This window comes from Sebastes fasciatus, chromosome 11 (assembly GCF_043250625.1).
Source record: "Sebastes fasciatus isolate fSebFas1 chromosome 11, fSebFas1.pri, whole genome shotgun sequence".
Taxonomy (NCBI): Eukaryota; Metazoa; Chordata; class Actinopteri; order Perciformes; family Sebastidae; genus Sebastes; species Sebastes fasciatus.
The window spans coordinates 6,036,794-6,060,162 of NC_133805.1; the positions used below are offsets into that span (position 1 = coordinate 6,036,794).

Below are 23,369 nucleotides of genomic sequence, written 5' to 3' on the forward strand. Positions count from 1 at the left end.
ACAAGTTTCTGATGCTGCTGGAGATTGTTGATAGTGAAGACAACATCAAGCAAGCTTACGTACAGTATAAATCTAGATCCTCCCCTTTTCAGGAGCACTCCTTTAGCAGCCATTTTGGCTGCAAACCCTTTGCTTCTCATGACATGATCAATGTTCTATATCTCAGTAAATAGAAGGACCGTAAACAGAATTACTGACATTCATGATTGCATGGAAGTCTTGTTGTTTTGTTTAGTTTTGCTCTAACCAAGCCGTTGCGGTGCCCAAGCCGTTCCCCGAGCCTTGTGACAAGAAACAACCAATCACAGCCGGCAGATATAGAAGATAATCATTACTATCACTACTACTCATCACTATTCAACTTGCATCACCCTTTCCGTCCGATGATGTCACATAGTCTGGGTGGGGTACACCCTGGACAGGTCACCAGACTATCACAGGGCTGACAGAGACAGACAACCCGGGCAATTTAGAGTCAACAATTAACCTAACCTGCATATCTTTGGACTGTGACAGGGCTAACCACTGCACTACCGTTCAGCCCTCATACAAACCAGACCTCATCCCAACAGACACATACGCGCACAAGGAGAAACTCTTACCCGTTATGTTCAGTTTATTATCTTGGGTACTGTTAACGGACGTTCCTGCAGGGAGTGGAACAGGAAGTAAGAAATTGGTCTCAGAGCTCCCATGATGCCTCCTAGGAGGTGGGGACGATGGCAATACGGCGGACGTCATTAACGGGGATGACATCATCGTCACCAATGCAGCTGCAGCTTCTGTGCCGCCCGTGACCGTGAGCGAGCGTCGGACAGCCACGTGTGGGTAGGGCCCCCTGGGCGGGCACGCTGATCCCATCAGGGCAAAATTCGGTACGTTGGGTATCATCGTTGGCGAGCCTCCCATGCTGGTGGGGTATGTTCCAGCCATTACCATGGGAACGGACAGGTGTGAACAATCAGACATTGCCCGTCTCACTGCCGTCCGCTGTGGCAGTTCACTACTGGTTTTTGTCTCTCTGCTCAAAGTACCACATGATCCCGCTCTCCCATCCTCAACACAACTTGCATCTCGTGACAGGCCTGTTACACCAGGTGGAGTACATGACCCCGTCCTCCCTTTTTCAGTATGGCTTAAGTTGGCTGAGGGTGGAGATAGGCCTGTTCTAGGCCCTGCGGTGGCACCATCTTTACTTCCTGTTAGGTCGGCAGCAAAGGGAGCAGAACCAGTAGGTTGTACATCAACACTTTGCTTTCCCAAAGATGGCTTGAGCGTTTGATTAGTTGGAACTGCAGCTGAATCTTCTCTCAGATTTCCGAGTAGGCCTCCAGATGTGGAGGACGTAACAGAGTCCTTCTCATCCTCTTTATTTCCAGGACTTGATCTGGTACTTCCAGTGAAGCAAGGGTTCAATGTGTTTCTCTCCCCTGGCCCTGAGGCCTGTTTCGGAGGAGGAAGCAAACCCTGGCCCTGGGCAGACACTTGAGATCCCTGGATGTCGAAGCCATCTTTGCCACCTGTACGATTTTGTTGCAGATTATTGTGTCCAAAGTTTGATGTGGGTTTATGGTCTGGCGCAGAATTCGGGAAGGATCTCCCAGGTGAGATAGAAGGGGAAGGTATTGAAGAGGAAGGGGAAGAACGTGAAGACAGTGGGCTGCTAGGGCTTTGTCCTGCACTCCCTAATGACCCCCCTGCACCTCCCACCCAATGTCCGTCCTCCCTCGGCTTCCCCCCTCCAGACCCCTCATCCTCTATCTTCAGCGCCGGCATCAGGAAGCTCTGCGTTCCCGGCGCTTCGGCCGCCATCCCAGACAGCGTCCCCTCGGTCCTGCCTCGCCCTAATTTTGCCTCGTCTTCCGTCAAAGTTATTTTGGACCCCCCCTGCGTTGCAGCGGCAACCTGCCCTCCCGGTGCCATCTGGCCTTGGCAGTGCCAGTCATTGCGCCGCTCTGAGGCCAGGCTGGAGGGCGACAGCGGAGAGGAGGCCAGGACCGTAGGGATGTTGGCACCAGAGAGGGCAGCGGGAGGTTTGTGTTGCTGTTGCTGCTGCTGCTGCTGTTGTTGATGCCCACTGGAAGGTTGTCCGTACCCGCCGCTACCACTAATAATGCCAGGCTGCTGCCAGGTCGAGCCAGACAGGAAGGACATTCTCCCGGTCTTGTTGTCTTGTCTCTTCTTTTCTCTCTTATTTACTCCTTCTTTGTCTTCTTTCTCTCCGTCTTCAGTTTTTCCCGCTGTTCTCCTGCACGTTTCTGTCCCCAGTTAAGTGTCGTTTTACTCTTGTCCAGGAGGCAGAAATGTCCTCAGTATCCAAAGTGTTATGAGCTTGCAAAGTAGATGAAGCAATGCATCCTTTCTTTTTTAAGGCTGATGCCTCGGAGTTATGTGTGTAACTGTGCTGATGTGTGTGAAGTGCATCTGTGTTTACAGGCAAGGCAAAAAGAGAGTGCGTGTGAGAGTGAGAGTGTGTGTGTGCGTCTGGTCGTCTCGGCTTCTCTCTGAACACTGCACGGATCAGCTGTGGGGCTAAATTGCACCTTGCTCTCTCTCTCTCTCTCTCTCTCTCTCTCTGTATCTCTGTTTTCTTTCTCTCTCTCTCTCTCTGACATCACACAGTCACATGACAGCCAGGAATATTCCCTCATTCGCTGGTGCACAATTTCAGCATCTCGCCCCTAGCGACAAACGTGCACAGGCATACACACATGAAGACACATGATGGCGCATACACACACACACACACACACACACACACACACACACACACACACACACACACACACACACACACACACACACACACACACACACACACACACACGTATAGAGGCAAACATGCACACAAACAGATCAATGGCTGTCACAGTTACTCAGCTGCCATATGACAGCCACTGTTCACATGTTGATGCAGAGTGAGAGACACAAGGAGAGATTAGTGAGACATCACTGAAGACTGTAATCATTCTGACTCGACTCTGATTAGACTTTGTCTTCTCCTTCTTCTTCTTCTTCTTAAATCAGCCCATGACTGGCCGCAGAAGAAAGAAAAAAAACGTCCAAAAGGTATATTTTTCGAGGCTGTAATTTACCACATTGACGTCATTAGATGATACTGTGTGCCCTGAACCTTGTGCTCTCATCTTGATTAATTTGGTCTTCACTGAAAATTATTTTGAGCGTTTCACATTTTCACTTCGCAAAGCTCCTACTTTTACCCGCTTTCCATAATTATCATTTATCAATTAATTTGATTAAATAAAGGTATATTTGATTTGACAAATCTGTAACTTTTCAAAGTTTCAGAGTTGCTTTAAAGTGGCAGCAGGCAGAATAATTTTGGCATCATTGGGAAACAATTCCATAAAAACCTTTCAGCATATTGTAATTCAAGTGTTCTGAGAGATAACTAGACTTCTGCACCTCCTCATGGCTCTGTTTTCAGACTTTAGAAAATCTGCCAATCACAGGTCATTTCAGAGAGAGAGCGTGTTCCTATTGGCTGTTCATTAAATGGAGGCAGCTGTCAATCATTTGCGAACAAATGATCAAACTAGGGAGTGCTGATTAAATATGAATCAATATCAATCATCAATCAAAATGAGAAAGTTTGCTCCGGCTGGTGGGCGGTGCTTTGTATTTCCTCAACTGATCTCAACATGGCTGACGGATGACAAACGTTCTCATTTTACAGCTAAACAGTACACTACAAGATGTTTCTGAAAACATTGAGGTAAGAAATAGGCATTACAGTAACAGAAACTGATTCATATTTGATCAGCGACGTTGATCCGTTTGATCGGAGTTTGCGAGTGATTGACAGCTGCTCCGAGACGGCAAGGCTCCAGCTCCGCTCTGATTGGTTGTTTTCCTCCGGTCTGTGAAAGCTTGCAGATGCTAATAGGAGCACTGGAGGACACCGGAGGCACATGATTTTTTTGATAGGAGTTACAGATAGGGCTGGGTATATAGGTACAAAAAGGATCGATTGCAGGTATCGTTTGACTGGAGGAGTTTCGATACTACTTGGTACTGGGTTATATCGAGTATTGATACCCAGCCCTAGTTACAGACATCTTTTCTGCACATATTGGATAAAAGGAGGAGGCGAGTTCTTTATGATATTAAGTGCAGATTAACACTGACTGCTGACTATGTAAGCTCTTGAACAGCATCCTGCATCGGGGATTTGTTCCATCTTTTGGTGAAAACCTTGGGATGGTGTGAAGCTCAGCCTGCTGGAAAGCTGCCGAGGCTCGCAGTGCAAGGTGTTGACAAAGAATAATGAGAAATAACGGGTTAAATTTGAGCTGTAGTTTACTATACTTTGCAAGAAAATATATTAACTGTTCAAAACCAAATCTCAACCAATATTTTATGCACGTGTTACTGCTCGATTCCTGATGCGATTCGGAAAAGTCACAACAAAACAGCTCACAAAGTTGAATCATGTTAGCTTGATTGCCACGTAGCGATGTGTGACAGCTATAGAAGCTGTGTTGTAATTAGCAGTTTGATACATGGGTTTTCATAATCAACTTGAATGGCTTTCAGCTGGCTGTATAGCCTGGATGGAATGATTATACTTAATTTTGTTTTGTTGTGTGGACTGACAAAATCTCCTCTGATTGAACGGTGGAAGCAGCTGCAGACCATCAGCGTATTAACTAATAACTCTACGCATGTGGCACAAAGTTAGCTAAGATCACTTTACATATTTTTTCATATACATTTTCTTTCTTTGCATTAGCTGTCTTGACAAAGCGTCAGTGAGAGATAACAGGACCGATCGCGCCTCTGAAGAATATAAAATAGGACCGTCAATTGATTAAAATATTTAATCGTGATTAATGGCATGATTGTCCATGATTGATCACGATTAATCGTTAATGAATCACACATTTTTTATCTGTTCAATATGAACCTTAAAGGGAGATTTGTCAAGTATTTAATACTCTATTCAACATGGAGGTGGACAAATATGCTTCCTTTATGCAAATGTATGTATATATTTATTATTTGAAATCAATAATTAACACCAAACAATGACAAATATACATATATATACTGCTGCCATGGTTCGGGCTCGGGTCGGACTTGGACAGAAACTATGTGGGTTCATGTAGGGTTGGGTCTGATTTTTCGGGTCCAGCCGATTAGACTGTTGTCAGGCTATTAAATAGGCGTTTTCAGTCGCTATAAGCTCCATAGATGTTGGTCAATAGGGGTCTACTACACCCACTGGTAGGTTTTATCATCTATTCACATGGTAGATCACCGTAAGAAGGTATAAAAGAACACAACAGCGACCTCTAGCGACCGTAGTAATTATGACAGTTATTTTAACCAAAAACACAAGATTTCCCCTAAACTTAACAAAGTGCTTTTTCTCCCTAAACCTAAGGAAATTTTAGTTTTGTTGCCTAAACCTAAAGAAATTTTAGTTTTGTTGCCTAAACCTAAAGAAGTTTTAGTTTTGTTGCCTAAACCTAAAGAAGTTGTAGTTTTTTGCTTTAATCTAAAGAAGTTGTAGTTTTTTTGCTTTAATCTAAAGAAGTTGTAGTTTTTTTGCTTAAACCTAAATAATTTGTAGTTTTATTCCCTAAACCTAAAGAAGTTGGAGTTTTGTTGCCTAAACATAAAGAAGTTGTCATTTCATTGCCTAAACTTAAAGAAGTATTTTTGTTTGTGTTCAAAATGTGACGTTTCATTCAGTTTTACATGTTAGAACGTGTTGCTTTTAAGTTTCACTTTCACTTTTACAACATAGTAGGTGTAGTAGGCCCCTAATGACCCAGATCTATGGGGCTTATAGCGACTGATAACGCCTATTTAATGGCCTGATTACAGTCGAATCGGGTCTGACCATAGCTCTACTCTGGCCTGCAACTAACTGTGTGCATTGCCAACTGTTACACATGATCTATGATGGTATGAAGAGTCATCTGTTGCGATTCATTAGGTTTGATTGCTCTGAATGGCTGTATGATGGTGCCCCTATGGCAATGATGCCCCTATAACACACCACTAATTAAATTAGGGACAAAGTCCAAACGCTTCCCTTGGCCACCTCATTCAATATACATAGGAAGCTATGGTGAGCTGATTTCTACCTCCTCCATCCTAAAAAGAAGTGGAGCCTTCAAGAATGGTGCAATATCCCACTCCACTCCTCTCAGGATTTGTACTACAGCTTTGCAAAGAGGATTAAAACCTTTCTGATGGCCACCCAGCCTCTCCTATCTCCACGTTTTTTTTGCGGAGCACTGACTTTCTGGACTTCACAGAGAAATTGTGTGCAGGAGCAAATAAACTATTACACCACATCTACTTATTTACAGCTACATTCTGGGCATTTAGCCGATGCTGTTTTCCAGAGAGACCTAATGAGGTTGTGTGCAGCACTCATATCATCAACTCCATGTTCGAAGCAGAGAGCATAAATTGGCTTCAAGGAGTGCAACCATCTGGAATTCAGTATTCTCTCTTGACAGAGTTTCTGCTGGAACTGAAGATACTTCTGGTTGCTTAAAGCATTGAGCGAACTTTCCCGAAGGTCATGTTTTAAAGGGGATAATGCTCTTACACAATGTTTACATGTGGTAAAATAAAGGCTCGGTACACTCTATCTTACCTCATCCATCAGTCCCTATCTCATAAATATATATGGTCTGTATTTTGGATCAATGTTTGGAATAAAACAGAATTAAAAAGAAGTGAATAGTTTGACTTATAAATGAAAAATCTGCATTTTGTTTCTGATCAGACCTGAAACTATCTGATGATTTCACTCTGTGTCTACAAACATTACCAAAATATAATAACTAGTAACTCTTTAATAAGTATGGTAGTATTCTGTTTTGGGCTGTCAAAGAGCAAATTAATTTTAACGCCACTAATTTCCTTAACGATTTACCGCAACTTGCGGTTGCAGCAGACTAAGTTTTAAAGCTAGAGTGAAGATACTGATATCATAAGAAACTACAAAACATAAGGAATCCACTGTTACCAATCATGTCACACTAGCTTGATGCAATGGATGCTAAATAATGCTCCAAACTTGCGCTACATTTTGGCGAGGAAAAACTGGCATGGCCATTTTCAAAGAGGTCTGACCAATCGTTCACCTAACAGCTAATTAAAAACACATCAATGCGCCACTCTGTTGCATGGGTGACATTTATGAAAATTAGGGCTGTCAGAGTTTTATCGCCACTAATTTCTTCAACGCATTAACGCAATCAATCTTTCAGAGGGTGTAGCGGGCTTGGTACTAACCATGTCATACTAGCTTGTCTTGAAAGAGGTTACATAACGCTCCAAACTTGTGCAAAATTTTAGCGAGGAAAAACTGGCATGTCCATTTTCAAAGGGGTCCCTTGACCTCTGACCTCAAGATATATGAATGTAAATGGGTTCTCTGGGTACCCACGAGTCTCCCCTTTACAGACATGCCCACTTTATGATAATCACATGCAGTTTGGGGCAAGTCATAGTCAAGTCAGCACACTGACACACTGACAGCTGTTGTTGCCTGTTGGGCTGCAGTTTGCCATGTTATGATTGGAGCATATTGTTTTATGCTAAATGCAGTACCTGTGAGGGTTTCTGGACAATATCTGTCATTGTTTTGTGTTGTTAATTGATTTCCTGTAATAAACATATACATACATTTGCATAAAACAAGCATATGTGCCCACTCCCATGTTGATAAGAGTATTAAATTATTGACAAAACTCCCTTTAGGGTACATTTTGATCAGATAAAAAATGTGAGATTAAATATTTTAATTGATTGAAAGCCCTAGTTTCAACACGTTAGTGACGTTCAACGTTTAGTGTGGACTTTTACACCCTAGCTTAAGAGAAAACTTACGTACAGCTGGTGCAACAGGCAGCTGTTCTTTAAGTTTTACACCGTCAAAAAGCTAAAAGAGCGTTATACTCTTGAACCAAGACTGGGCACTTGGAGGCATCACAATGTTAAAAGTGATGACATAACATAAAGTGTTCAGTACTCTCAGAAGGAGAAAAAAAGAGCCATGTGGTAAATATCTAGAGCGACCTGGGCACCTCTGGGAATCAGCCGACAGCGAGGCAGCTCAGGGTCTCGACCCTGCCTCCCAAACACTATTTCAAACAAACGGCTGATGAAGAACACCGACACCTATCTGAAGTTCTTTACCGCACTCGACAGCTGACTGTCTCCCGCACCGACCCCACTTCACCCCCCCAACACACCCGAGGCCTGTGCCAAAATAACAAGAGCAGCTTGTCAAGCATGACTGAAAATGAATGAGTATTATTACATAATCCTTCCATAAACAATTTGTCTACTGTAACCACAGAGGGAGAGAGGAAGAGGAAGACTGTTGTTCAGTTTTCAATAGGCTCAGAAAGGGGTGGGCATTATGCAATAAATGCTTCTGTTTAAAGTTTGGCTCAGGCTCGTGTTAACATTCAAACGGGTTCTCGGGTTAAAGCGGAGAAATTTGTAGATTTGATAAGCTGAGGTTCTGCCATTTTAGAGATGAGACAAGAGCAAGAATGGAAGACACAGAGGACTGACCCGCCCTGTCTCCAATTCTCTCCTTCACAAACTGTGATCACTTTCACGTGATAACGATCAAATCAGATAGAAAGAATCTAGCTGGTGAAGCTCCCGATAAGTACATTAGCTTTTTGTTGAACTGTCTGTGCAGTGACCTTTAGCTATGGAAATGTTTGCTCAGCTAGCGCAACTTTCACTTCACATGATGTTCCAGAAAACCCTGCAGATGTACAACCATAGATTGGTTCGATTTAGGTTTTGCATTTTGCTCGTTGAATAACCTGTAAGTGGGTTTTTAATCCTGTTGAGGATGTAGTGTTACTGTTTAGGCCTGGCCTGGAGTTAGCTTTATTTATGTTCTATTAAATCAGCACCATTAAAAGTATGCAAAATTAGCCAATAGCGGTTCCATTTTGCAGTGTATAGTGTAAGTGGATGTACCGGCAACTATCACTGGATTACTACGATGCTGAAGACAACTTAAACACTTGTTGATTCTCAGGTAAGTTCAGGAGTTATAAGGAGCATCTTTATCTTTGATTTCTAAGTGGATTTATGGACGATTATTTGTGTATTTCCTCAAAAAGTGTAAGTCACTCTGAATCTAAAAATATGTTTACGTGTCATCTTTGACTGAGTTACAACAATTTGTAACTAGGGCTGTCAAAGTTAACGCGATAATAACGCGTTAACACAATTTTTTTTTAACGCCACTAATTTCTTTAATGCATTAACGCAGCTTGAGATTTTTAGGTTGTAGCTGGCTCAGCTTTGAAGCTAGAGTGAAGATACTGGCATCATATCAAACTAGAAAACCTAATGAATCCATTGGTACCAACCACGTCAACTCTACAAACCTGCACTAAATATTGGCAAGGAAAAACTGTCATGGCCATTTTCAAAGGTATCCCAAAAACTTGACATTTGGAGATATCTGCAAGAATTGCCCTTTTTTTGGCGATTGGATGGCGAGCGCTTCTGTTATGAAAACAGCTCAGAAACCCCCTTATTGTCAGTCTACCCAGGAAAGCCATCCATCCTCTGAATGCTCTAGGTCTCTAGTTTGTGACTGTTAAGTTTCATGAGGCTGTGATTATCCTAGAGGTCACCACAGGTCATTTTATACAGTGAGGTCAAGTTTCATAAAAATAGTATCACTCCAATGAAATGGGTCCTATGGTGACTAACATCATCACAGATGAATACAGTTGGGCTCATTGAATCCACAAGAGTCTCAGCTTTACAGAGATACACAATTAATGCAATTCAAAACTGTTTAGGGACCCCAGTATGCAGAAATATTCAAATACATAATTTTAGACACATTAATACTGCATGGTTTTTGCCCAAAACTGCATGTGATTATCATAAAGTGGGCATATCTGTAAAGGGGAGACTCGTGGGTACCCATTCAACCCATTTTCATTCACATATCTGGAGTTCAGAGGTCAAGGGACCCCTTTGAAAATGACAATGCCAGTTTTTCCTCACTAAAATTTAGCCCAACTTTGGAGTGTTATGTAGCCTCCTTCCCAACATGGTAGCATGACATGGTTGGTACCAATGGATTCCTTAGGTTTTGTAGTTTAATATGATATCCGTGCCCTAAAACTGAAAAAAATACTTAACTCAAATACATGTCTCCTTCTCTACAGCAGTTTGGCGTTGTTTAAGTTGTGTCACTTGTTCTCATTAGCGCTCCAATACTATTTGACTGTAATTGTTTTGATCTCTTTGCATTTTTTTTATATTACTGTTTATAGTTGAGCTATTTGGTCATATTATACACAATAGTATTATGCAAAATTTACTTAAGCTGAGAAAATGTTTCCAAAATTGTCTGTAGGCCCACCAGTAGAAATGGTAGCTCATATACTTCCCTTGCTCCAGCTTTCACCTGCCCTTTTTCAGACACAGTTGTACTTCTTTTCATTAGTATGCTAATGGAAGATGGCTGTATTTTGCCCAGGAAAGCTTTAAAAAGTCCGGTGCAAATCATATCTGAAAACTTGAATGATTATAAATGTGAGGTTGTTAAATATGGCTCTCCAAGTGAAACTGCAAGAAAATCTCTAAAACTCAAACTTTGGCAACTAACAAGCTCGACCACAGAGACACTCTGTGGGAGACAAACAGAGGAAGACAAATGAAGTTCGAGAGCAGGAGAATAACAATAACAAGTCATATAATTTAGAAAAAAAGCAGCAGACAGGTCAAATTAAATCTGATACTCTCGGGGGCTCTTTCCGCTCAGGCAACAATCACAGAGGTCGCGGTTAGTTCCTCCTTTTTGAAGGTCACAGATTGTTGAACATCAGCTGAAGATGGAGGAAACAGAGAGAGAGAGAGAGGATGCTACAGCTGGTTGCCCATGGCGCTGGGCAGAGAGATAGAGAGAGAGAAGGATGGGGGGTGGTGGAGGTGTGGGGAGGACGAGAAGGAGGGTGGAGGATCTTGTCAGAGCGTTTCTATTTTTACTCTTCGACCTCACTGACTGTCACACCCAGTCCACCCCTTCCCTATCCCTCCATCTCTCACTCGCAGAGTCTCTTTGTTTCCACGGTAACCGCCTCCCATGTCTCCCTGACAACGCACCCCCCCCCACCCCCCAATCTCCAATGCAGTGATTATTACGGTGCCGCAGCGACACGGGGAGTCTGGGCACGAGAGGGGAAGACGTGACGTGGATGGAGGAGACGGAAAGGGCAAAGAGATGGAGGATGGAGGATGGAGGATAGAGGGAGGGGAAAAACGAGAGGGGTGGAGGAGAGAGAAGAGGAAAAGGGCAAAGAGAGAGGGGAAGAAGCAGGGAGATGTGGGAGGGGTGGACGGAGGGACATGAGGAAGATGGAGGAATTCGGGAATAGATGAAGATGAGATATGGTGAACGGCAACAGGTGGAGGAAGAGGAGGAAAGGGGGAAAACAAGGTGGAAGTAGGGAATGTTATAATGAAATGAATAGAGAGAGGGAGTGGAGAGAGAAGATAGAGAGTGGGGTGAAAGGAGGGAGAAAAGGAGGACAAAATAATTTCCAAAAACTTTCAACTGGCCCACTTTCATCACTTTAATCTCTCTGTGGTCTGAAACTGCTTAAAAAGGCCCAAATACAAACATCAGTTATAAGACCTACATAATTACTTCAAACAAAAAAAGAGGATATCTTTTTTTTTCTTCTGGCTTCTACATTGCAATTTATGTTACGTGTCAGTGAGTCAGATTTGGCAGTAATGCAAGAAGAAGTTTCAGGCATTCTGGCAAAAGCAAACAGGGAAAAAAAATATCCCTATAAATATACAATAAAGAGCTGAAAGGACTAGATGGATACAGATGTCAACCTTCGCAGCCATTAAGGTGTCCTATAATGAGATCCTGCAGTTGGCGGTGCTCGTGTCGGGCTCACTCGTGGGGAAAATTCCCAGCTTAAAAGAGACTGTAAAATAGGATTTCATTAACCCGCCGTGCACCGACGTCACGCAGGGAGAACCTTATATAGATCCATCACATGCGGGGAAATTAAATGAGCCTTCATGACGAATGAGCAGCCTGATATCTAAAGAGAGAATAATGTGATGAGAGGCTGATCTCCCACAGACCTAGATAGATGTCATGCACCTTAAAGGAACAAATCACCTCAATTGAAAATTTACGTCATTATTGATTCAACCAATTAAAAACTGTTTGGTCCATCTCTACAGAGGGCTGTAAAACATCACATAGAGCACTACTAGCAATCACACATTTATTAGTCTAGCTCTATCGTCTAATTTACTCAGTAGGCCATTTGTTAATAGCTATATAGTTTAGAGAATATTATAGATACAAGACAAAACTGACAGAAGGGAGGGACTCGAAGAAAAAGTCGCAGTTACAAATTAGTCTGCTACTTCAGCACCACGGACAGCTGCATGGATTCATCAACACACAGCACAGTTAGGCTGCAAGCCGTGGTCGGGGCCGTAGATTCTAACTTACTGATATTTCAGAGCCATGGTCGGGGCCGTAGATTCTAACTTACTGATATTTCAGAGCCATGGTCGGGGCCATAGATTCTAACTTACTGATATTTCAGAGCCATGGTCGGGGCCGTAGATTCTAACTTACTGATATTTCAGAGCCATGGTCGGGGCCGTAGATTCTAACCTACTGATATTTCAGAGCCATGGTCGGGGCCATAGATTCTAACTCACTGATATTTCAGAGCCATGGTCGGGGCCGTAGATTCTAACTCACTGATATTTCAGAGCCATGGTCGGGGCCGTAGATTCTAACTTGCTGATATTTCAGATCCATGGTCGGGGCCATAGATTCTAACTTACTGATATTTCAGAGCCATGGTCGGGGCCGTAGATTCTAACCTACTGATATTTCAGAGCCATGGTCGGGGCCGTAGATTCTAACTCACTGATATTTCAGAGCCATGGTCGGGGCCGTAGATTCTAACTTGCTGATATTTCAGATCCATGGTCGGGGCCATAGATTCTAACTTACTGATATTTCATAGCCATGGTCGGGGTCGTAGATTCTAACTTACTGATATTTCAGAGTCATGGTCGGGGCCGTAGATTCTAACTTACTGATATTTCAGAGCCATGGTCGGGGCCGTAGATTCTAACCTACTGATATTTCAGAGCCATGGTCGGGGCCGTAGATTCTAACTCACTGATATTTCAGAGCCATGGTCGGGGCCACATATTCTGACTTACCGATATTTCAGAGCCATGGTCGGGGCCATAGATTCTAACTTACTGATATTTCATAGCCATGGTCGGGGCCGTAGATTCTAACTTACTGATATTACAGAGCCATGGTCGGGGCCGTAGATTCTAACTGACTGATATTTCAGAGCCATGGTTGGGGCCATAGATTCTAACTGACTGATATTTCAGAGCCATGGTTGGGGCCATAGATTCTAACTTACTGATATTTCAGAGCCATGGTCGGGGCCGTAGATTCTAACCTACTGATATTACAGAGCCATGGTCGGGGCCGTAGATTCTAACTGACTGATATTTCAGAGCCATGGTCGGGGCCATGGATTCTAACTTGCACAAACCTCAGTCAGATAAAGGATCAATGAGTCAGGCAGACTAGACTAACATATTCAACTAAACAACCCCTTTGTCCCTGCACTATCTCTGCTACTAGGGGATGGGAGGTTATAGGTGGATTGGGAGCATTTTTATTGCCTCTCAACGGCTCTCAACATGGCGACGGCGAGCCGGCTGCTCACAGCTAACGGTGCTAACAGTGAAAACAAGGGCGAAAGAGCAAACAGTGTTAGCAGCCGGCCCGGCTAAGTCAAGAAAGCGCGGAGAAGCTTTGATTACAACACACACAGAGGGAGAGAGACTTCATTCTCTGCTCAGGTAGATATTTCTCCTCTATGTCTTTACATAGACAATAGTTGTTTGCTGCTATGTTAATGCTCTTGGTATCGGATTTAGCACCTTTAACAAGGTGCATGCATTTTTGTCATTTTGCTAAAAAGGGGGATGGCATCCCCCCTCATCCCACTTCAATCACCTATACTACACTTATTTATATATTCAACAATATTCAGCAGTAGGGCTGCAACTATTGATAATTTTTATTGATTTATGATAACTCAGTTTGGCCAATAAAATCACCACAGATATGTGATTTTTAATCCACCACAGCTACCTTTTCTTCACAGGAACAAACACAAAAAGAAAAGCAAATATTTACATTACATGTGCATTGCCAAACACTAGATAGAGATCAGAGAACATTCCTAATCCAGGAGGAAGTCTGTCGAATGCTGCTCAGTTACTTTTCTTTGCCACCAGGAGCCATTTGACTGTGATGAGCTGCAGCTGCAGTAGTTTGTGGTCAGAGCTGCAGTTCTCCCAGCAGACACCTGATGGAGCCAACAAGCAAGGCTAGAAACTCAACAACCCCCCCCACCCCAACCCAAATGCTTTACAACCAACACACACTGCAACATGATTATCTGTCTGCAGTGGTAGACAGCCAACCACAACACACGTCTGTCCCCAGACGCTTATCTCAATTTATAGTATTCACTTTGATTCAATCTCACCGCCGCATTTCTCAAGGACAAAACCAGGTCAATGCATCTTGTGCGTGTGCGTGTGCGTGTGTGTGTGTGCGTGCGTGTGTGTGTGTGTGTGTGAGTGTGTGTGTGTGTGTGTGTGTGTGTGTGTGTGTTTGGATTCCAGATTTCATTCACTGACAAAAGATGGTTACAAGAATGCTTTCTCTGTCTCACATGTACACAGTTTCTCTGTCTGAATGATGACCATACAGCAGGACCGTCGGACAGAGTCTGCACACACACACATGGAAGCTTCCACATAGACACAGGGATGACAGGCCATTTTTCCATTTTGCCGGCCGTACACACGCCTTCATGGTAAAAAAAAAGTGAGCATGTCCTTGCCTTATGTAAGGCTGAAATAGTCCCAGACATCAATATTGTATGTGAGAGGATAGATAGGGAGATATGAAGGCAGAACGCAGGTTTATAAATAGACACAAAAGAAACAGTGACAGAGCAGCAGCTGTCTACCAAACCCCAAACCAAGGAAGCAGTCAGCTGTCAATAACTCCATTAGAGTCCTTCCACTGATTCCCACTCTCACTGGACAACAACAGCACTATACCTGCACTGTTTAGGCCAAATCTTACAAGTGACCTCACATGTGTGCTAAGAAGAGACACAATATGATAATTATATGACTAACAGTATCTCATATACTGTAATAAATAGTAGGGGTATTAACGATTCATCTACATAGATTTATATTCCTACGATCCAACAACATCGATAGGTACTCGGCAAGTTGATCGATATAAAATAGATTTGAAAGGCAAAAATCTATTTTATCGATACTAAGGATTTGCACCTTGTATTTAAGGACGACAAATGTTATATGAAAGTTTTTTTTAGCACTTTTTGTTAGTAAAGAAATGTTAAACGTTACTCCGGTTCACTCTGCAGACATGCGGCAGCTTGCCAGCTCCACCCTCTGCCGCGCGAGCACGCATCCATGGCGTGCATGCAGATGGACGGCGCACTGGACTCCTCCTCTCTCACCCAGTAGCGGCGTGGAGGGAGGCGGGCACCGGTCTTTCAGGTGCTATCAATCCACTTGACGAGGGCGGCTTCATTCACAGGTGCTTTCTCCGTGCGCTGTTGTTTTTTCATTCAGAGAAAATTACTGTTTCTTTCCCCGTCATGATATCTACTTTATGTGAACGCAGCATCAGTCTCAGGTATCCAGCCAGAGAGCAGACGGTCCGCGAGGCAAATTATCACGGGAGTAAAGTAAATAACAAAACAGAAATTCAACTAACGTTAGCCTAACATAGTTTTAAGATGTTTTTCCAGATGTTGTCATGTATGAAAATAGCCCAAATGAACACTGTAGGTGGACTACTTGATTACTATAAGCAGATTATTTAAACAGCGTTTGAATAGGAATGATTCTGTCCCAAAGTGTTTGATCAAAAAAAAGTTACTGTATTGATTTCAAATCATTGAATTGTATCGTATCGTATTGCTGTAGATGAGCCAAATATTGTCCTTGAATCGTATCGGAACCATGGAAATCACATCGTATCGTTGTAAAAAGGTATCGTTACACCCCTAGTAAATAGGGATGTGCCGAACCGATACTCGGTATTGGTATCGGTCCAATACTGGCTAAAATCACTGGATAGGATATCAGAGGAAAAAAAAAGTATAATCCGATTCGATCCATTTCAGTCACATACGCTCTCTTGATCTCTCTCTCTCTTTATGAGCTAATGAATAATAAAAGCTCAATTTGTACCGGACCAGAACCTCGGTTTGATAAATAACACACCGGACTGTGTTAATAACCTCCATTTTTCAAATCCCGTGACGTTCGTGTGACCGTGCTGATAGCAGCACCAGGAACTCAGTCAAAGTCCAGCACTGAGGGAGGACCAGCTAGAGAGCAACATATTCACCCTGGGACAACTTAGTGCCGACTGAATACACAAAGTAGACAGCAGCCTGGGTGGTGCTGTCCTCTCTGCAGCAGAGACAGCAGAGAGGCCTTTCAACAAACACAAAGACACACAGACTTAAAGCGAAGAGGTGAATGAAGAGTCTCTCTAAAGATTTACTGTCGTTCCTGCTTATCGAGACGGATGAGATAGAAGCCTCTTTGTGGCAGTTGAAGGTGCATTTTCCAATGGAATATACAGTAGTGCTCATTAGTTGAGTATACAATGCCTCCCATATGCCTGAACTGAAAATCATCTGACACCAGTCAATGAGGTGTGAAGTATAACAACATTATTTTCCAAAGTAATACCATCTGCTAGACACTGGAGGGCATGTCATGTTAAAAACAATTTATTCATAATTTCATTTATTTGCAGCTTTCACTGGGTGGAAAGTGATAGTGATAAAATGCCAATGCCTTGATCTCCCGAATAGACTCTAATAGACAAATAGATGCATCAAACATATGCTTTTCAGCACAGACTTTTTCACTTGTCAAAGCAGGAAAAGCACAGATGTAAATAAATAATAACATTAACAATGGCTTAAAGTTTTCCAGTAAGTTAGCATGCACATCATCAGGGGCCAGTTGCATAACCTTAGTTTAAGACTAGTCTTGGACTGGTCTTAGATTGTCAGGTTAGACTAGTTTAATTAAGCCTGTCTGTTGCACAAATATTAACACCGATTTAATTTGAGGTAAGAAAGTTAGCCACCTCTCCCTCAACTGTTTATTAGCTATTTTAACTAACAGTTTCAACTGTTTATCCTAGGGTGACCATATTTTCAAACCCCCAAACTGGGACCCTTAAGTGTACTGCACGTTCATGCACTTGCACACGTAAATTCACAAAGAATGGATTGCGGCTACTGATAGCACCATGAATTGCGCCTCACTTGCAACCTCCAACTGTCCCATCTCAAGGTCCGATTCACAAAAGATATTACGCTAATTATATCATAATGCAAAACACGGCCGTTAAGTTTTGCAGCTGAGTGCAATTTGCGTTTTTTTTTGCGCGTGATTGCAATTACCCATGTGACAAAGTATAAATGTTGCTTTTGCGCCAAGAACACAGTAGACAGAACGATTACAGAGAGAAAAAGAAAAAATGAAATGTTCAGACAGACTGCGAGCTACAGGTCCTGACCCACGAGGTCTTTCTGCGGCTACATGCTGACATCTAGTGCCCTGTAGAGTGTAATTCCCTCATGCTGATTTTAGCGCATTGTCCCAAACGGCCACCCTGTGTCGGTACACCTTCGTTCCAAGTAACTTCAGGTGCCTCGACCACAGTATACTGGCTGGCAAGTCTAGGTCATTTTCTAATGCAAGCAGATTTCTCCTACAGAGACAGATTAAAGATAAACCTTACAGTTAGGATGCAGTTTGTACCAAAAGAAGATATTCTACAATATGGTGTTTATGTTATGCTATGCTGATGACAACTCGATGTATGTGACAGTACCAAACACTCTCTAACTCTCACTCTCTGTGCCTTATTTTAGTCCAATTTACTCTATTCTTTATATGCAAATCCTTCACTGAAAATAAACAAAATAACTATTCACCAGACAACCACAGTTGGGGTCAGGGGTGTCAACAATCCGTGACAAAGTTCCATATGAGAATAAATAAAACATGCAAAGCGGAAAAAAAGAGAAACTTGTCTTACCTGTTTGTTCAAGGTCGCGTGATCGGTGGCATTATGAAACAGAGAAAAAGGAAGGGGGGAGAGAAAGAAAAAGATAATGTTCAGCCAGTTCAGAGTCAGCTTCAATGCATTAAAGATACTTCTGCAACATCAACTCCAACAATGCCTCAGTGTTAGAACTTCTAATGCAAAATGTAAATCGTGAAGGTGCTTCAAAACTCCAGTTAGGACGTTTTAGAGACTACAGGACGTTTTAGAGACTATAGGACATTTTAAAGGTGCTGCTATGTCAGAATAAAGGACCTACGGTGTCAGAATTTGTATTTGGTCAGGGTTTTACTAGTGAGAAAGAAGGCTGAGGAGAAGCATAGAGAGCATCACACTGGTAAATCAATCTTCATTCAGCAGACTGTGGGGTCGTCGCCAGAGACAGTACTCAGCATTATCAGGAGGAAGAAGCATTAGACTGAGGTCATCTCAGGGTTTACCCCAGTGTACAAGAGGTCAAAGCAGGCTAAACATTAGACTGCTGGCTCCTACATGGTTGTCCAGAGTCTGCTGTTCTGTCTGTTGTAACGACAACTGGGGGAAACCCTGATATTTTAATTTTCATTTAGGATAACATATCAGACAAGTAGGATCTAACCTTGGCCTACGTTTTGAACAGGAACATACTTTCTTTTTTAAAACTGCTCTGGATCTTTGCATTGCAGGATAAAAGGTCATAAATGGTTAAAAATCAATTCATCTCATTTTAAATACTATAACTTTGAGCTTGAAATAGTTTGACAAAAAATATCTGGTAACACTTCATTTTAAAGGTCCGCAAATTTAATGGTAATTAGGTGATAATTAGCAAGTAACCTATTTGGAATTAGTGCCAAATTACCCCAATGTTTACCTCAAAATGTATCAAAAATGACTTTGTTTTTCTGTCTCGACTTGGGACTTGACTCTGGACTTTTATTGTTATTATTTTATAACTATTATAAATACTGGTAATTTATTTAATACATTTCCAGGAAAAGAATACTAAGTTAATTGATATGCTTTATTTCCATGTCTGCTGATAAATAGATAATAAATAGCAAATAACTTATTTGAAATTTCTTAAAAAACTCCCTGAATCATGACATCAGCTATCAGGTTACATTTGTGTAGACAATAAGTCACAATGATGGGATTTGTGCCTGAAGAAGAGCAGCGCACAGCCGCTTCTCAAGACTATGGGCCCTATTTTAACCATTGTATGCTATTTTAGCATATCATTATTAAATAATGTTTATAACAAAGTCATTTTTGATAAATCTTGAGGTAAATCTTGGGGTAATTTGGCAGCAATTCTGAAGAAATTTCAAATAGGTTACTTGCTAATTATCATCTGTAAAATGAAGTGTTACCGAGTGGTTCATATTTATTAATATTTTTTGGACTGTCTTTGGCCATGGGAATATACACGTATGAATTTTGGAAAATGGGCGCAGTTCCTCGTTAAGAACTCACATGATAGCTGACTGGAGTGTTTTGAAAATATGATCTTACTCTCATCTGGTCTTTAATGGGTAGCATTTGTCAGACTTGCTGCCTAAATGTGAAATATGTTCTACCATCTCTTACAATTAGCATTTCTGCTTCTACAGAAAATGCATCTTTGATACTGTAAATACAGTCAAATACATTATAAACAGTTGGAATAGAAACACAAAATATAGACACAATAAACCCAAGAGGCATCAAGAAAAATTGGATATTTGGAGGTTGTGCCTTACAACCTATACCACGTTTTACATTTGTCTACTTTTAACATCTACTACACTAATTTTGCACAACTAAAACATTTTTTTTTAATTCATTTATAAAGCCAAAAGGCGTTAGCAAACTAGCTTTGCCATGCAATGACCCAGGTCATGTGTGTGTTTCTCTATAGACAGGAGAGGAGATAGTGGGAGGTTACACAGGCAGCTGACAATCAGATGAAACAGGAGACAGTGGAGCAAGCATAGCGAGATAGTAGAGCTGTCAGAAGCAGCAGGTCAAGAGATAAAAAACTGTTATGATCATGGTAGCAGATACACAGAGGCAGGCAGAGGGAAGTCAAATCAGACAACTTATCATCTTTTTGTTAATATCGGGCCCGACCAGCACGGTACATTTGTGTCCCATACTCATGCCAACAGTTTGGAAGAGTGATATATCTGGACACAAATGTTTCTCTGGTACATTTTTTTTAGATAAAACCATATTTCATAGGGATTTGTAATGGTGATAAAGAGCAGATTTGTATGTAGATCTATTGTAGATATATAAAAAAAAACAGATTAGCTGCCCTGCATTTATGTGTCGGGCCCTGGTTATTACAAATACATATAGAGGAAAAGGATCAAGCACCAAGCGGGCCTAGTGCTCAATCCACAGACAAGGAGCCATGCACACAGGAAGACAAGTAGTAGCTACTTCCTGCTAGCCTAGCCTACAATGATTCTGTTCAAATTTGCCCCATGTTATTCATAATCTTCCCCCTGTAGTTCACCAACCTTCCAGTGGGGGGAGCTGTGGCGACGAGGACTCCTGGTGCTCTGAGTGTGCAGGGAGAGAAGGAGGGGCTGCGGGGGTGACGGGTGGCGGGGGAGTGGCTGTTGCTGAGCTAAAGGGCGTGGCTACATTTTTGGGGGGAGTGGCTGGTGGGGGTGCGGGAGTGGCTTCATTCTTACGGGGAGAAGCTGAGGAGCTAAGGGACGTCGCGGTAGTGGATGCAGGTGTGGCTGCAGAGGACATGAGTGCGGCTGAGGGGACGAAAGGCTTGGCGTCGGCGTTGAGGGCTGATCCGACCGCAGTCGTTGGGGGGCGTGCGTCCGCGGCAGCTAACGGCGATGGGTAAGTGGAAAAAGTAGGGGGAAGGTCTGGGGTGCTCTTGGAGGGGTTGAAAACGGAAGTGGCTTGTGAAGCAGGGATGCCGATATCTGTTGGGGTGGACTTTGTCAGGGGAGCCGTGGCAAGGGAAGGGGTGTTGGTGATGGGGGTGGTGGTCTGTGAGTTAGGAGTGGAGCCTGGAGGGGTCTGGAGGACTGAATCCAGGAACGAGAAGGTCTGGGAGACCGGGCTCAGATTGTCCCCCGTCATCAATGCCAGACTACCGCTAACATCCCCAGCTACACTACTCTTGTTGGCGACACTTGCCACCGGGCTAATGTTTGGTTCAGGTTTGTTGTTGGTCAAAATGTACTCTTCATTCGCCTTTTGACCATCTTTAGCAGACAGAGGGAAATCGTCTACACACATCGGCTCGTAAGAGCGCGGAGACGAATCTGTTACGAGGCTAGCGTGGGAACGGTTGACGAAACTTGTTGGTATTTGTGTGGGGGCAGAAGACAAAACGGGGCTGGGGTTGGACTCTGGAGCTTTGGAGTCAGGAGGACCAGATTCAGCAGTTGTAGCCCAGGTAGGAGCGACAGTAGCCGTCGTGGGAGAGACGGGCTGCTGGGGCACTCCCCACTGCTCTGGAAGTCTTGCCCGACTCTTAGTCTTCCTGCCTTTCACTCTACCCCCTCCTCCACTCTCCCTGATCTCCAAATCCCAGTTCTCGTCCTCGTCCTCGTCCTCCTCCGCCTCCAGTCCGCCCTTATCCTGCAACCCGACGTTATTCTCCTGGCCGTCCAAGAAGTCGTAGACCTTGTCGTGGCCCTTCCTCTTCTTCTTCCGCCGCCTCTGCTGTTGCTTGCCAGCCTCGCCCCCCGGCCCCGCTCTCTCGGGGCTGAGGGGTTCGGAGGCGGAGGAAGTGGGACTGCTGTCGTCCATTGAGCCGCTGGAAGAGGGGACGGGAGCTGCCGGGGGGTTGTGGGGAGGGTTTTATAAGAGGAGGAACCAATCACATACTGTGTCAGAGAATCACCTGCCAAAAAGCCATCAGATTGTGGTTACCATAGGTGGTTTTCACTACTTCATGTCTAAACTGTCTACTGTTTCATGGCAGTAAATGGATGTAATGACTGGTCGCAGCAAAAGTGTGAGGTCCATACCAGCTGGAGTGATATTTTGAAGGAGGGGAGTTTGTAGAATAACTGAAGTTGGGTCATCGGTTTCTTTATGGATGGGCTACCGGAGAATTAGCTGTTTCTTCCTAAACAGTCAGACAAACTCATGGATACCATTTTTTATGCTTTTGCATGTAGTTTGAAGGTATGCTGAATAGGTCAGGACAATGGGACATTCAACCAGGAGGCCGCTGTTAGTGGGCCACGTGAAACTAAAATTAAACTTTAGTTTAGTTTAGTTATTTTGTCACGTGAGACGCTAGTCTGTGAAGTTAACCACGATCGATTCCTAACCCTAACTAAGTGGTTGTGTTGCCTAAACCTAACTTCCTGTAAAACCCGAAGTTTATTTTGAAAGGACACGATGCATGTAACGAGCGCATGTTGACGCGCTGTTCCTGACACGTCCAAAACTAATGCTAGAGGGGTACCTAGTTCATCAGTACCTGATGCCGAGGGGCACTGACCAAGCGGCGGTATTTGACGAGTTGGGACTGAGAATATGTCGGCATAACACACCCAAATCTCAACTTGCATTGTGGGTAACGTAGATGCCAAGGAAGAAGAATTTGTGAAATAAAAAAGATGATATCTCTGGTTCTGCTGCATCGATTTTGTCCATTGTGAGTCCATCAATGTTACAGAAACACAACGCTAAATCGGTGGACTCTTTGAACAGAGCTACTTTGATCTTACAGAGGACGACTAACTGAGCAAAGGTTGGCTAAACTCCCATTCAAGGTACCTTTGTTTTGCTTGCAGAGATAAAAGGCTTCTAGGAGTTTGTCTGACTGAGTAACTGGGAAAAGGTTCATTCATTCAAGTCATGAGTACAACAACGCAAAGGCAAGTTCTGTGCTTAATACACACATAATGCATACCAATTACCTGATTACCTAGAGCCAGCGTTGCCATTATCTGTACGATCAATAATGCCCCAAGAGTATGATAATTTGACCATCTTGTGATGCTTACATTAAGTAGTTGGTTTTAGTCTGCGTTGTCTCATTTTAATTAATTTCTGGATGGATCCTGTGTTTATCTCTTCTCACGGCCTTAACTGTTTTCATGCAGGCTATGAAGGCTTCCAGTCATCCTGTCTTGACTATTAC

General features: G+C 43.1%; 1 protein-coding gene across 5 annotated transcripts in view; it reads right to left on the minus strand.

Moving 5' to 3' along the window:
* The window catches only part of LOC141776544 (uncharacterized), a 98,293-nt gene that overhangs the window by 33,261 nt on the left and 41,663 nt on the right, over nucleotides 1–23,369 (minus strand). For 4 of the 5 annotated variants that reach the window (XM_074650198.1, XM_074650200.1, XM_074650199.1 and 1 more), the window contains one exon: nucleotides 20,761–22,047. In XM_074650198.1, coding sequence (XP_074506299.1) covers nucleotides 20,761–22,047 — 1,287 coding nt within the window. Of the gene's footprint in view, nucleotides 1–602; nucleotides 2,525–20,760; nucleotides 22,048–23,369 lie in introns of those variants that run through there. The other variant, XM_074650201.1, reaches the window with a different exon arrangement.